We start from the raw sequence: 15,284 nt of genomic DNA on the forward strand, positions 1-15,284 counted from the left end.
GTCGGATCCTTACAATCCGCTCCCCAAAGACCCAGACAGAGCTGATGTCTGGGGCTTTCCTTGTTGACTGCTGACATCCTGGCTACAAGCCTGCCTTCTCATATCTCTTCTGTTCCTCATACCTCACAAGTAATTCTTAGTGGCCCTTGGCAAAATCCCATGATTTTTTCCAAGAGGAAATGGAAGCAGAACATAAAAGAGTAGCAGTAACTTCCATTATATCCTGAGTGCAAATATTCCAATCTTTGCACGGATTGAATATATCTGCATTTTCAGTTTTACATTCTATAGTGCCTGGATACTCCATTTTGAAGCGTTAGATGAACTCTACAGTTAGGTTATAAAAATGTAAAATTCCATAGAAAAAAAATTTACATTAATTTTCAAAAATTACCTCATAAGTAAAGAACTGTCCGAAGCCGAGGAAGTATCAAATTAAATTAGAATTATATTAACAAAAGCCAATTTGTAGTCTAAATTTTTTTTCTTAAATATTCCCTTATCTTCCTGTGTTATTTCTATCACTTCTTTTTATTGCTGCTAACATAAGGAATACCAATGTAAAAAATAGCCCATAATTTTCAGCGGATCAACGATATTACAAGTTTGTTTGTGTCTTTATTTCTGCATGGAGGAAAGTTTATTACAGTAGGGATGTGCTTTCATGAACATATATGGCATAAAGTATAAGATGACTAGAGCTTACTGAGCACATACTGGGAACCAAACATACAGGAGAGTACTCCAGACTTTTAGAGTAGAGTCTCCCAGGTGACACCATAACTAAGCCTTCAGGAGGCCATTCTGGTGTTTTGTTCAGCCGGTTGCTTCCAGGAGATGGGCAATATGTTTACACCAGTGAAGTCTGTGGTGGTGAGTGATTTGCTTTCCTTTGTTGACTACAAATTGTGTCTCCTGGTTAAAGATGGTAATAAATGGGGTACCACGGCAAGGGATAATGGATTCTGTTACACGAATAATAGAGCAGGTGGAAGCAAATATGTATATCCCAGAATATATAATGACAAGATGCTGTCTTCTCCAGGTTGAGGAGTTTCAATGAAGTAAGCTGACACAGGTTGTTGGCTGGTTTCCCTAGCAAATTGTGCCCCATGAAGGAGTCAGTGACGGGCTTTACTGATGGTGTTTTTAGACATTCAGCAGTAACTGTAGCCAGATCAGGATTGGTGTTCTCCTCACGCTGCAATTTTAATTTAACTCTACCCCCATGGGTTTCCTACAACCTTAAACAATCTCTCTGACCTTTTAGTATGCTTGGAGAATCATCAGCCATAGAATACTAGTGAAATGATTGCTCTCCAAACCTCTCTACTCCAGAGACAAGCCCTCCATTATCCCCTACTCTTTTTTTTCAGTGCAGAGAAATTCCTAGGAGAAACTCAGCCTTCAATTAATTATTCCTTTAGATGTGTCTTCACTATTAGGTGATTCGGCTTTACTTTTCTTCTGCTGATGTGTATCTTCTCTTATCTCAGATTGAAGGATTTATTACAAGTCCCTCTTCCAGAAAGGGCATTCCAGAAATGCCCAGTTTGGGCATTTCCTCCTAAATACTTGAAAGTCAGGCAGATAGGAGCAAGTGCTCAGTGAGGGCTGAAATGTAGAATTAATGTTTTAAAATGAAATCCAAATCAGAAAACAGTATTGGGTAATTTAGTAGCTGTAGAACTTATATCTGGTCTTAGAGGTAGAGAATAATCAATATCCAATAGCTAAAATAGCAAAAGACCAAAATATTGATTTGATTAGGAACCAGAATTAACTCTCAATTAATTAGGACATACAAGAGAAAGAAAAAATTGATAAAATAAATCTTTTAGGTGTGTTCAAACACTAATATTAATGCAGATGCGGACTCCCATGAAAAGTCTCTCAGAGTTTCCCAGTAAGAACTCACTTTCTCAGTTTAATAATATGTAAGAGGGAGCCATGTTCCCAAACTTAAAAGCCTGGGATACTCAAAACGTGATCATTCCAAAGCAATCTCTTTCTGAAGGGACAGCATTTTTACCTCCAAAGTGAAGGGAAAGACAGAAGACAGATACATAAGCTTAGGACTTTAAAATTTGGAGGAATCAAACCCAAGGTTTCCCAATGCCAATTAATACACCTAAGTTTTCTTTTTCATTTTTTTTCTTTTTCTAAACTCCTAGCTCCTCCCTATTCTTACATTATTCACATTTCTTCCTTTGTCACAGGTGCAAATTTTACAATTTGAATAACTGGATGAAATCTTCAACAAGCTAAAAAGAAACTTAGCAATTTCTTTCTCATCCTTTGTTTCTAGAGACTGAACTTTCGAGTCTGTTTTCCCACTCTATTGTCGGCAGCTCTGCACCTGGATGGGATTCTTCTAGTTTTCACAACAGACCTGCTTCTGTTTTCCATCTGCTTTTTTCTACAGGGGATACTGTTTGATTAAGGCTGGGGTGTCATGGTTTGTCATTTGAGGTCAGGATAGAATGTTTTTTTCCTGAACTCTTCTTCCTGACTTCCACCTTCTCATTCTCAACTCTAATGCAGTCAAGCAGGAGACCAGGTTCTCCCACTTCCATTCTTCCCAGAAGCGACAGAGACCCATTGCTGCCAGAACGGAATGACTTGTGATATTACTCAGCCACCTCTTATCTCACCTGTGGACTGGATATCCCTGCCCTCCACCCACAGCCAAGGTTATGCCTGTGGAAGGCTGGGCTACCTCTCTCACTGAGGTCTGTAAGGCCACCTCTCTTGGGACTCAGAGAGTCCTTGTGATGTAGGGTTGCCTTTCAATAGAATGATGAAGAAGTTGATCTGGGCTGCAAGTTGTACCTAAAGGGTCCCTTCAGTCAGTGATGAAGCTGCTTCAAAGGCCACCTTTGGGTGGTACAACACAGCTTTCCTGCCCCAGCTTCAGTTCAGCCTGATGTATTTCATTCCAACCCTGGCAATGACACCAGCTTGTTTCTCTGATCAAGAGATGCCCTTGGTAGCCATGGCTCCCTGAGGACCTGGGGTGACATGCAGGGGACAGAGATCAAGCATACTGTTTCACAGAATCTTAAGAAATTTTTTTGATCCCCTAAAATCTGCTAGTATGTCTCAAGGTCAGCTCCAATGAGTAGATTTTCATCGTTTATATAGGTCAAAAACCTTTTTTCTCCCATTATAGCATTTAAATTTTCTTCTTTCATCACCATAAGGATCTAGTCTTCCTGACCCAGAGCAGGGACAGTATCAGGTGATGGGGGAGTGAGCATGCCACCATGATGTTCGTTTTCAGTCTGGAGCTGTTTGTCCTCATAGGTCCTGTTTTGTCTTTGGGTGGGCTCATAGCACATGACACAGAGGGATATATGTTCCCGTCATTTTTGCACCAAAGATAGTCCTAAAACCATACATGTGATTAGTGTTTGATACCAATCAATAAATCACATAAATTCTACATGGAAGTTCAGAGAGAGGTGACAGTAAATGTTCTAAGGCAAAGAGAACTCAGGTTATTCCTGGGTAGCCCTTTTTACAAATAAGGGAACACAGGATGCCAGAGGCATTGTCCAGAGAGGCAGAGGAGTTGGGACCACAGACCAAGGACGGCTGACTGCAGACCTTGGTTCCTTAATGGGGGTGCCCAGTATAGTCTGATCCAGTTCCACCTGTGTCCTCTGCACCCCCTTTGAAGCTCCTGAATACTCTCCTCTTTACCATCTTTCCCACGGTGGAGGACAGGTGGACACTGTCCCTTCCCTACATTCTTTTCCGTGGTGTAAAGTGACATGCTCTTATCCATGGCCTAGGGACTGCCTTTTTCCTTACTGTTTCATCTCTCCGCCCATGACATCGGGTGGGAGGGGATGAAGAGGGCCAGGTAATGTAAGCCTGAAGATGAATGCATCTGAAGATGAGGCTGAGCTATCAGGGGAGACTGGGATATGCAGGGGTGGCTTAGGGTCTGGGTTGGCCACAAGATCAGAGTCCAGCCCCACAGCTTGGGCCAGGGGTGGGGATTATAGGTGGGACCCATGGCGAGCATGAGAAGTAGGGAAGGATTGGCCTCAGTTTGACAGACCTGGATCCCCTGCCTGCCTGGTGCTCACCACAGTACATTCCAGAAGCAGAAAGATTAGGAGGGTGAGGCTGCCAGATACATACAGCTTGTGAAGCAGACCAGGCCTCCCTACCACATTCTTCTCAGAAGCAGGGAGTCAGTCAGGCATTTCCCAGTTCTGCTCAGTCTGTGATCTCTGACCTCTGCTTTTCTGACAGCAGTATACTACCCTCATGGTCTCTTTCTCCAGTTTCACGGACCTGGACTACTGCCCCAGGTTCTCTCAATGCCTGTCATTTCTTCCTCCAGTTTTACCATGCCTGTGACCAGCCAGGCATTGTGGTTTTCTGCATCATGGACTACGATGTGCTGCAGTTCTGTGATTTCCTGGGCTCCTTAATGTCGGTGTGGGTCACTGTCATTGCCATGGCTCGTTTACAGCCTGTGGTCAAGCAGGTCAGTCCAGAGTGGGCCCTGGGGGACAACCGTAGGCAAAGTCTACTTGAAATTCACTCCCAACCTCTCCCTGGGGGCATTGCCAAGTGCCCCTCTCCCACCCGGCCCAGCCCCCGGAGTCCTCTTTCTCCAGGTGCTGTATTTGCTGGGGGCTATGCTGCTGTCTATGGCTCTACAGCTTGATCGGCATGGACTCTGGAACCTGCTCGGACCCAGTCTCTTCGCCCTGGGGATCTTGGCCACAGCCTGGGTAAGGTTGGGAGGGCTAGGGGAGGGGGGAGTCCCAGAAGGACCTGGGTGCAGGGCCCTGAGTGTCTGGTCCTCAATGTAAGATTGGGCTTGGACCCGGTCATCATCATGGCGCTGCTCGTGGTGCCCACTCCAGTCTTGGCAGGTGCCTTCAGTTCGCGACCAGAGCTCCAGGGAAGCCTGAGAATGACCAGTTCTGGCTCGGGTTCCAAGGCCTTGTATTCCTGAGTCCCACTTCTCTGCTTCCCCCAGACAGTACGCAGCGTCCGCCGCCGGCATTGCTACCCACCCACGTGGCGCCGCTGGCTTTTCTACCTGTGCCCGGGCAGCCTTATTGCAGGCAGTGCTGTCCTACTCTATGCTTTTGTGGAGACCCGAGACAACTACTTCTACATTCACAGCATTTGGCATATGCTCATCGCTGGCAGTGTGGGCTTCTTGCTGCCCCCACGTGCCAAGACTGACCACCGGGTCCCATCTGGAGCCCGGGCCCGGGGCTGCGGTTACCAGCTGTGCATCAATGAGCAGGAGGAGCTGGGCCTTGTGGGCCCAGGAGGGGCCACTGTCAGCAGCATCTGTGCCAGCTGAGGGGGGGTCTTTGGGCCTGCCCTTGGGGAATATGAACCCTTCCTAGGGGCAGAGAGCCCTTCCTGGGAATGTGGAGCCGTCCCAGGGATAAGAGACAGGTTGTGTTTCTAGAGGCCACGGAGTCTTTCTTGAGGACATGGAGCTCTTCTAGGGGCCTGGCGCACTTCCTGAAGGCTTGGAGTCTTCCTGCATCCATGGAGTCCTTCTTAAGGACTGGAGCCTGTACAGGGCCACAGAGCCCCTCAGGACCAAGGAGTCACTCCTAGGGGTGTGGAGTCCTTCCCAGGGAATGGAGCCCTCCTAAGGACATGGATTCCTTCCCCGGGAGACAAAGCCCTCTCAGAACATGGCATCATTCCCGAGGAAATGGAGTCCATCTTGGGGAAACCGAGTCTCCAGATCTTCCCAGCAGCTCAGCAACTCTGGCCTCAGGCTTCCTTCCCAAGGCAGCATCTGGGCTGTGCCATGCTGTCTTATGCTGGGTGGGGCATTGCAGGACAGATGGGGCTGGGGCTGGGGCGGCTGGTATTCTGAGTTGATGCAGGTGGAGTCTGGTGTGTCTCCAATGAAGTATTTGCTGGTTCTGTGCTGCCTTCTTTCCTGGGGCCAAGGGTGTGGGGAGGAGAGGGTAAGAGAGGGTCTGAGGCAATCAGCAGGGGTGGCGGGAACCCAGCCAGAATGAGCTGCTGGAGCTTTTGCCTGAGGCTTTTGCCCTCTCATCCTCTCATGGCTGGCTGCATTCACTGGGAGTAGGGAGTTATGAGTGAGTGTGTGTGTGTGTGTGTGTGTGTGTGTGTGTGTGTGTGTGTATGTGCTGACATGATTTAAATTAGTGAGACAGACCTTCCTTGTGGTGCCCACACCCAACAGGAAAGGAAGCTGAGGTCTCAGGAAATTGGATTAGCAGGTACAAGTCACAAACGTGCAAGAAATATCACGGTACATAACTTCTATTTTGAGTCCCCATTTTGCCTGAGAAACATCCTTCGTCAGTTTGGGATTTCTTCTCTTTCCACAAGGGTCACAGCTGAGTCTTAAGGGTCTTATATAATGCAGAGATGTTGGGAGAGAGTTTTCTGGTCACCGGGGTCCACACTGCACCCATCCCCTGAGCGTTCCCACATTCCACCTGGTCCCCAGGCAGCAGTGCAGGCAGGCCATCCCCGAGCGCTTTCCTGTGCCATCTGCATAACCCTTTTCAGTGCTGAGGCTCTCCTGACTTCTGTGCCACATGCAAAGACCTGTGAGGTCTCGGCTGCCCTCGAAGCCATTTCTCCTCTGGGGGACTACTTGGAGTTTTACTTGACCAGCAAGGCATGAGTTACTCCATCCTTCAGATCCTGGAACCTTGTCCAGGGGTTTGTCCTCGGGATTGGGGCCCAGGGCCTCTTCCTTTTGGACCCTTCTGTGCCAGTGCCCTTGCTGCATCCTCTCCTCTCTCTTCCTTCTCCCTAGCTTAGGGAATCTTTTAATAATCTGGAGGTGGAGAAGTCTCCCTTTTCAGTTTTTCTCCCTAATCTTTTGTCTATGCCTTAAGACTCTTCTGTTAAGACTTTAGAGCCTAGGAAGCTCAAAAGCCAGGAAAAGTCCCTTTGTTCTCTGCTTTCTGCATTCTCTTTTCCTTGGGGCGCTGAGCAGAGTGATGTGGCTGACTGAATGGTGAGCCAAGAGATGTGGGCTAGGTGTCTGTTGCCATATCAGAAATACATTTTCTTCATATTAGGTTGTACAGACTCAGGTCATTAGGTTGCATGAACCCAAATAGCTGGGATTCAGAACAGAGTCTGCAGAGTACAGAAGGCACTGAAGAGGGACACAGAGCTGGGACAGACCCCACCCAGCTAGGAGGAGTCAGAGGGGTTTTCAGGAAGAGGGGGGAAGATTTGAGTGAGGGCTGAATGATTCCGTAATGCCGAGGTGTTGGGAGAGGGTTCTCTCTGGTCACCAGTGTCCATATTGCATTCCTCCACTGAGATTTCTGTCATTCCAAATGGTCCCCAGTGAGTAAAGCACTTAGGACACAGTATTGTGCCTCGCTTGGTCTGTGATGAGTGGCCAGTAGATGTTAGCTAAAGGTCAAGAAGTGTCTGGACACAGGAAGGAAGAGCAAGGGGGAGACACAGAGGCAGGGCAGACTGATAGTTGTTGGGGAACTGGGAATAGTTTGGCTGGGCCTGGGCCCAGAGAGTGTGTGTGGGCGGAGTGGGGCTGAGGCAAGCAGCCAGTATGAGGTTGGATGGAGAGGTGGGGTCTGGTTTTTATCCCATGGGAAATGAGCCACTGGGGGGATTTAAGCAGGAGAGTAGCATGATCAGTTTGGTGTTTTTGTTTTTGTTTGGGTTTTTTTGAATGGGCATTAGCTAGTGCAGAGGAAGGATTTTGAAGAGAGTTTGGAGGACAAAAATATGGTGACACAGCTGTTGTGATACTTGAGAGAGAGATAGTGAAGGTTTTTTGAGGCAATGTCATTGAAAGGAAGGGACCCATTTAGGAGCTCTTAGGAGGTGGATTTTCTCAACTTAGTGACTAATTCGATGTGTGGGGTTGTGATGGTCAGAGAAAAGGAAGGCACGTCTCTAGTGGCTCTTGGGTTGACTGTAGGATGGCGTGGCAACCGTTAGGCTATTCACAGATTTCTCAGTCTTCCCGCTCCTTCCAGACACATGGCGAGTGTGTTTCGCCTCCCCCTTGATGTTAGCCATGGCATGTGCTTGCATTGGTGGATAAAGTGGAAGTGAAGCTTGAAGAGCCAGCCAGGCTTTGTCATGGTGACTAGCAATGTTCCAGGTGGTAGCTGCGTTATCATCCTGATACCCTGAGGGATGAAAACAATGGTCAGAGCAGACCCGCCCGCCCAGTCTACTGCTGATGACCTGCCGCAAGAGTAAGAAACAAACCCTGTGGGTTTCAGCCACTGCGATTTGAAGTCATTACCATGACGGACCTAGCTGTCTTGCGTGACACAGTTGAAGAGCAACAGGGAAGGTGGGACAATTTCCTGGAGAGCAGGTCTCCCCAGAGCAGGGCTAGGACAGCAGATTTCACCTCTGCATTCCTCAGGCTGTAGATGATGGGGTTTAGTGAGGGCGTCACGACCCCATAGAACAATGCAATAATCTTATCCAGGTTGGGGTCCTCGGCCTTGGGCTTGAAGTACATGAAGGAGATGGTCCCGTAGAAAACCACCACAACTGTGAGGTGGGCAGAGCAGGTGGAGAAGGCTTTGCACCGGCCTGCGGCAGAGGGCACCCTAAGGATGGCAGCAAGGATGAGAATGTAGGACAGGCAGATGAAGAGGAGTGGGGCCAGCGTCAGGACAGCCGTGACCATGATTAATAGCAGTGCATTGAGAGAGATGTCCCCACAGGACAGTTTCAGCACTGCCAAGATCTCACAGAAGAAGTGATTGATGATATTGTGGCCACAGAAGGGGAGGCTCCAGGTGAGAAGGGACTGCAGCAGTGAAATGGCAAAACCTGTCCCCCAGCTCAGCACTGCCATCCACAAGCACGTCCACCTACTCATGATCTCTGGGTACCTAAGCGGCTGGCAGATAGCCACATAACGGTCATATGCCATCACAGCCAGGAGCAGGCACTCCGTGGAGCCCAGCGCCAGGGTCAGGTACATCTGCAGGGCACAACCAAGGAAGGAGATGGTCCTTTGGGCTCCCAGGAAGTTGGTCAGCATGAGAGGCACAAAGGAGGATGTGCCACAGATGTCCATGAGGGAGAGGTTGCTGAGAAAGAAGTACATGGGGCTGTGCAGGCGGGGGTCCAGCATGTTCAGCCCGATGAGGAGGGAGTTCCCCAGCATATTCATGGAGTAGATGCCCAGGCAGAGCACAAACAGGACCATCTCTAGGTTAGGGTGCTCGTGTAGCCCCAGCAAGATGTATTCTGTCACAGCCGTCTGGTTTGCCATCTCATTCTCCCTCCTTCCCTGTCTGGACCACAGAGCTCTCAGAAAAATCTCTTGCTGACCTGGGAGCCAAGCAGCCTGCATGTGTGCACTGGGGGCAGGTCAGCCCTGCCGCTGCAATTTAGTTTCATCATCTGATGAGAGGATTGGACTAAAGGCCTGTAAGCTGGCCCTCAGCTCTGCCTCAAGTTGTGATGTAACTTAGGGAGATGAGGCACATTCTAGACCCTAGACTCTTTGTTGTTCTCCCCAGGGTGGGTGCAGGGGAGACAAGGGTAGGATTCATGTTTGGCACACTCCATTGTAATATAAAGAGTCCTTGGCTGTTAAGGGAAGCATCTTTTTTAGGTTATGACTCCATATGGTTGAATTTTGCTCATGGTATTTCAGATTCATTCATTTGCTGCATGGGTTTTGAATACTTATTCTGTGCTAGGTCTTGTTTAGGTGCTGTGGGTACATCAGTAAGAAAAATAAATGGACAGAAACATACCACACCTATCATAAGGTTGCCCCCTTTCTTCCCTGAATTAGGTGAGATGAACTTTGGAAGGCCTGTGGGTGATGGGTGATGGGCTCATCTAGTGTTCCTTTGGGCATTAAGGGTCAAACATTTCCACTCCACAAGATGTGTAAGCCTGATGTGTGGTCATCTGTCTTTAAGGAATGATAGGCCATCCATCAATTTTTTTTTCCTTCCCTCATCCATTGATTTTTAGAAGATCATATAAGAACATAAAATTCCAGTAGAGCCACTGGTCACAGGATCTAACCCTGGTCATGCAAGCCAAGTGACTCACTTCTTGGCCTCCATGTTGCCTTATAGAATAAATTATATTGACAATGATGTCTCAGGAGGAGGGAACACCAAGCTCTAATCTGTCAGGGGCGTTGTCTTTCAGTGACTAGTTTTAAAAGGGAGGGGTAGGCAGAGGTGGCAGTTCTCTCTCAGGTGGCTTTCGTTGCTCTTCTGAGCTGGTCTCATTGCCTCCTTGGGAAATGCCAGTGTCAGGAGGGAGCCCTAATGTCCCTAAGGTACAGCAGTCTTGTTAGGCAGGAAGGCTGTCTTATGGCCCAGGTAACCCCTGGTTTAAAGCAGAAACAGGAGCTGAGTGTGACATTTAACATACAGAAGATATAGTCACCTCACTCCTGGATTGACTGTGAGGCCATTGTCCTGTGACAGCACTGGAGTTCCGTTTGTCTGTCAGGGCTGGATTTTTTCCCCTCATTCCTCTTCCTCATTGCATCTAGCATTTGTAGGAGCTGACGGGTCATCCTCTGCTGAATGAATCTTGTCTTTTCCCAGGGCTACATCTTGCCCAAGAAGTTTCCTTTTATTTTATTTTTTTATATTTATCTATTTTTAAGTAGGCTTCATGCCCATTGTGGGGCCCAACACGGGGCATGAACTCACAACCCTGAGATCAAGACCTGAGCTGAGATCAAGAATCAGATGCTTAATTGACAGCCATCCAGGCATTCCCTTTTAGAGGCAGGTCCTCCCTCCCTTCCCCAGTGGGGGCTTCCTGCTCATCCTTCAGAGCCCTGTTTGTTCTCTCTGTCTCTCTTCTCCCTGCTCCATGAGGGGTTACATGCTCCCTTCTTGTGGTCCCTCCACCTTTGGTTGTCCCTCTGTTCTACAGTGTGCTGTGCACCCGTCCCCTCTACTAGAGAGCAGGACCCCATTTCCTTCCTTCACACACCTCCTACAGTGAGTGATGCCAAGAGCAGTCACTCAACAGATATTCAATGCATGATTCAAAAAACCTAGCTTTGCACCCCAGCGTCACTCGGCACTAATTAGCTGCGTGAGATTGACCAAGTCACATGGCTTATCTGAGACTCAGAATCCCTCTGAAAAATGGAGGTGCTGTGTAGCTCAGATGAGGCAGACCCGCAAAGGTGCTAGTGTGCTGCCTAGTGCTACATGTTGTATGAGGATCCAGATCAAAGGCTGCATCTTCAGTCACAGAGCACCTGCTGGATCTGTGCTCGCCACCTCCTGACAAGGGTTCCAGCGTCTGTCATGACCCCCGGCATCCCCAGAGCCAGTGCCACTGTTCCCTTCTCTGGCCTGAATTAGGGTGACTGTTAAGGGTGTTTCTGGAGATACAGAGGCAGCTGATTAATCTGGGTCATCGCTGGACCTTACATCTTATCCACATGAACAATTAAGGGCAGGGTTTCTCTTGCTGAGGTTTGGCAAAAAGATAAAGAATTGCCTGAGTATGATGGTGGCTCATTCATTCACTCATTTAACAGATAACTGTGGAGCAGTTACTATATGCCAGGCCCTGTGCTAGGAGCTGAGAATACAGCAGAGGCTGGTGTGGCTTCCGTCCGAATACTTTACACTCATTCCCTCATGCTAGGTGACCTTGGGCACGTCCCTTCCTCTCTCTGGGCTTTAGAAACCTCTGAGATTCTCTTTGAGTCTAGGATGTAAAGACAAAGTAAAACTTGAAATCTGTAAAGAAGTTAAAAGGAAGCACCTTTCCTAGGTTATCACTTCATGGATTATACCCACAACATTTCAGATGCAAGAATAAGGGCTTGGTCTGTACTCGGTGTGTTTTTACAAATTGAGCTATGTTAACCTCAAATTCTGATACCTGACACGGGTGTGTGTGTGTATGGACGCATGGTGGGCGGGGGGTTCCCAAGTAGGTGAAAGGTGGGAAACCACCTGTCCCCACATTTCTCTTCCTCACCCTCCTCTCTAACAAAAAGACCAAGTGGGAATGGCAGAGGCATTTGAGGGCTTTTGAAAACAGGCTGTGGCCTGCCCGCTTGCCCCATCTCCCCTACACACACACCTGCTCCAGCCTCACCAGACCACTCCCCATTAATGGACAAACCCCACACACTCCTATCACATCCCTCTTCATACTCTTTCTTCAGCCTGGAGAGGCCTTTCTCTTCCACTCATCCTTCAAGGCTCTGCTCTCACACCCCTCCTCTGCACAGCCCGCTCTGATGCCTTCCTAGAACTGACCATCCCAACAACATGATGCTTACCGCTATAAGCACAGGTTAATTGCATTCTGCCCTGCATTGTAGTGTGTTGTCCCTCTCTCAAGTGACTGTGAGCTATTTTAATCAAAGGGTCATGTCCGATTCATCATTGTTACCCTCGGTGCCTGCACCCAGGCAGTGTCGATGATTGCCATTTGAGATCTGGTGCTATTCCGCTGCTCCAAACCCTCGTCCCAGATGTCTCACTTTGAGATCACCTCCCCCACCAACACACACACAGCAACAGAGGATGCGACCGTTGTGATTGCTGGGAGAAGAACTTTGGGGGTGCCAGTCTTCTCCCTGTCACGGCTCCTGCTCTTTCTGAAGAGCTAAGTCAGAGAGTAGTGGGTTTCCTCACAATTTAGGAGTCTGATCATAATACATTCATGGAAATTAGAACCAGCTCATGGGGTGACAGACTTATGGCCCCAAAGAAATAGGTCTGTATCTAGAAAATGCCATGTGTCCAGGTAACCGACAGCTTTGACTCTGCTCCATGGCCACAAGATGGGACACCAGAGAGCGGCTGCTGTTCCCCGGGTGCATCAGTTAAGATGAGCTAGGTTTTGCTGCAGTAACACATAATCTTAGTGGCTTACCATGACAAAGGTTTACTTCTTTCTCATGCTACATGTCCTTTGTAGGTCTTTAGGGGGTTCTGTTCCATGTTGTCTTCCTCAGAGATCCTGGCTGATGGAGGCTCCACCATCTGGACATCACAGGTTGTGATGGCTGGGGAAGGACACACTAGGGCATTCACACCAGCAGTTACATGCTCCGCCCCAGAAGTGACATGTGTCACATCTGCCCACACTTCACTGGCCCTGTGTAATCCTACCACATTCTGGGAGGAGGAGAACCTGAAATATTGCTGAGTATTTGGGTACGATATTATCTCACAGTACACTCAGAAAACCACTCTGGCATCTATCTGCCAATGTCTCACGCTCTGTCATGTTCTGGAAAATCAGATTCACACAGAGATAGCAAACCGAGTGTCTGAGAACAATTGTCTAATTCCACGCCCTAGATTTAGACCTCCTGAGAGTCAAGGTGATGCCATAAGCTAGGACTGGGAGCCCTGGGACAGGAGCGATTGTTGCCTTTGTTCTGATTCTGCTGTATGACCTTCATCAAATTTCTCCTTCTGTGAATGGAAGCACTCAATTAGGTGACTTCTAGTACTCTGTAACCCCTGAAACATTTCCTCACTCTGTCTAGCAACTTCCAACCCTGAGGTCTGACAGACCCAGGGTTACTTTGCAAGGTAAAAATTGTATCAATTTCATTGACTGGCGACTAGTTTGAACCATTTGATATTTTATTTTAGGCTTCACAAATTATTTTAAAAGAAAGGTGATGGGAATAAGAGGACCAAAGCTTCCGTTACGAGTTCCCTGACATGACTGGATCTAGGATTCCTGCTTCACTACTTCCTCGCTGGATGGCAGAGCAGGTGAGTGTGGGCTTTGGAGTCAGACCAACCAGGGCCCAAGTCCCAGACCTGCCACTTGCTCACAGTTTCCCGAGCCTCACCTTCCTCACCTGTAAAGTGGAGATAAGAATAGTGTTCCCTTGTGGGGTAGTTTTGAGGATCCAGCGAGACAAGGCATGCAGAGCTCTTAGCACAGAGCCTGGCGCATGATAAGTAATCAGTAAGTGGTAGCCAATATTACTAGTATCATTACGTCCTCTTTCACAAGCAAATATTCCGGTTTTCATACACTGAAAAAAGGTTTCATGAGAACAGCCCACATGCTAGATCGATTGTCCTTACCTCACACCTACTGCCCAGTGACATTAGCACCTGCAGGTAGCTGGAGCAGGCTGCCAGGTGTTCTGACCCGAGGCTTGGGAGACAGAGCCGGCAAGTGCTGAGCTCGTTACAAGCAGACACACTGTTCTGGGATGGGCCAGGGCCAAGGCCTCCAAGACCAGCTCTTGGTCCCCTGCCACACAGCTCTCCTGCTCTGGGCCCCGGGGGACCTCTCAGTCCCTGCCCAATTTAAAGTTCAAACTCTGGAACCACACAAGTTTGAGGGTTTGGGAGCTGTGGGGCTTGGACACCCCAGGATTCTTGTGCTTTCCCAGGAGGGCCTGGTTGCAGTGAGGTGGGCACAGGAGACACACGGGACAGATTCTGACTGAGTCTCATTGCTGTCCTGCCCCTTGGATCTGAGGACTGGAGTTTGTGACCCCCTGCCGCAGGCCTGCGTGTCTTGGTCTGTGAAAAGGGGCACTTCATTCAGGAATGTTGTGAGGATGGGGACTCGTGAAAGTTTAGCAAAGTGAATCGCTGTCTAGAGTATGAGGCCCTGAGCACTTGTGAGGGAGATTAAGTCAGGGATTTAATCACGGGTCTCTATAGGTTTCCTTTCCCTTCTCTTCCCTTCCTATCTCCTTATGTTTCCTTTCCTTTCCATTTCCTTCACTTAAAATTTTTTAAGTGTATGTCTTTTGAGAAAGAGAGAAAGAGAGAGAGCATGCAGGGGAGGGGCAGAGAGAGAGGGGAAAGAGAATCCCAAGCAGGCTCTGCACTGTCAGCATAGAGCCCGATGTGGGGCTCGAACTCGAACTGTGAGATCATGACCTGAGACAAAACCAAGAATTGGACTCTTAACCGACTGAGCCACCCAGGTGCCCCTCCCTTTCCTTCATAGTAAAGAATAACAACTTGACGCAGTTTAGGAACTACAACACAGCCTTCACTAAAACAGTGGCAGCTACAGATTTTCCCGTGATACTATGTCTTGTCTTTTGGAATTTTTATCAAGATCACAGGTCAAAGTAAAACATTCGAAGATTGGTACTATTTGTTTTCTACATGGTCATGGACCAGTGCCCTCTTGCTGCCCATGGACACCTGGAACGCAACACCATCCCCTCACTGCTCTCATTTTCTCCATCTCTGTCTCAAGGGGCAGCAGCGCTACCCACCCAAATAAGCCTGAAACCCAAGCTTCAACCCACAAAGCCATTCTCTCTCTCGTCCACCTCTGTA

At 48.4% G+C, this 15,284-nt stretch overlaps 2 protein-coding genes across 10 annotated transcripts in view; one reads left to right on the forward strand and one right to left on the reverse strand.

The window, feature by feature from the left end:
- Positions 1-13,700, forward strand: part of TMEM8B (transmembrane protein 8B) — a 34,725-nt gene extending 21,025 nt beyond the window's left edge. For 2 of the 9 annotated variants that reach the window (XM_060609336.3, XM_060609329.2), the window contains 3 exons: positions 4,358-4,504; positions 4,615-4,754; positions 5,006-5,925. In XM_060609336.3, coding sequence (XP_060465319.1) covers positions 4,358-4,504; positions 4,615-4,754; positions 5,006-5,387 — 669 coding nt within the window. In that variant the 3' untranslated portion in view covers positions 5,388-5,925. Of the gene's footprint in view, positions 1-4,357; positions 4,505-4,614; positions 4,755-5,005; positions 5,926-13,613 lie in introns of those variants that run through there. The other 7 variants (XM_078436693.1, XM_078436694.1, XM_060609331.2 and 4 more) reach the window with 7 other exon arrangements.
- On the reverse strand, positions 8,249-9,345 carry LOC132663830 (olfactory receptor 13C7-like). The gene has a single exon (XM_060610406.2). It carries the CDS (start codon positions 9,263-9,265, stop codon positions 8,249-8,251), a length of 1,017 nt encoding a protein of 338 aa, XP_060466389.1. The 5' UTR covers positions 9,266-9,345.
- Positions 13,701-15,284: the final 1,584 nt, after the last annotated feature.

This window comes from Panthera onca, chromosome D4 (assembly GCF_046562875.1).
Source record: "Panthera onca isolate mPanOnc1 chromosome D4, mPanOnc1 haplotype 2, whole genome shotgun sequence".
In the NCBI taxonomy this organism is placed as follows: domain Eukaryota; kingdom Metazoa; phylum Chordata; class Mammalia; order Carnivora; family Felidae; genus Panthera; species Panthera onca.

What these genes read in the sequence shown, in the direction of transcription:
- LOC132663830 (XM_060610406.2), bottom strand. Translation starts at nt 9,265, where the DNA reads ATGGCAAACCAGACGGCTGTGACAGAATACATCTTGCTGGGGCTACAC.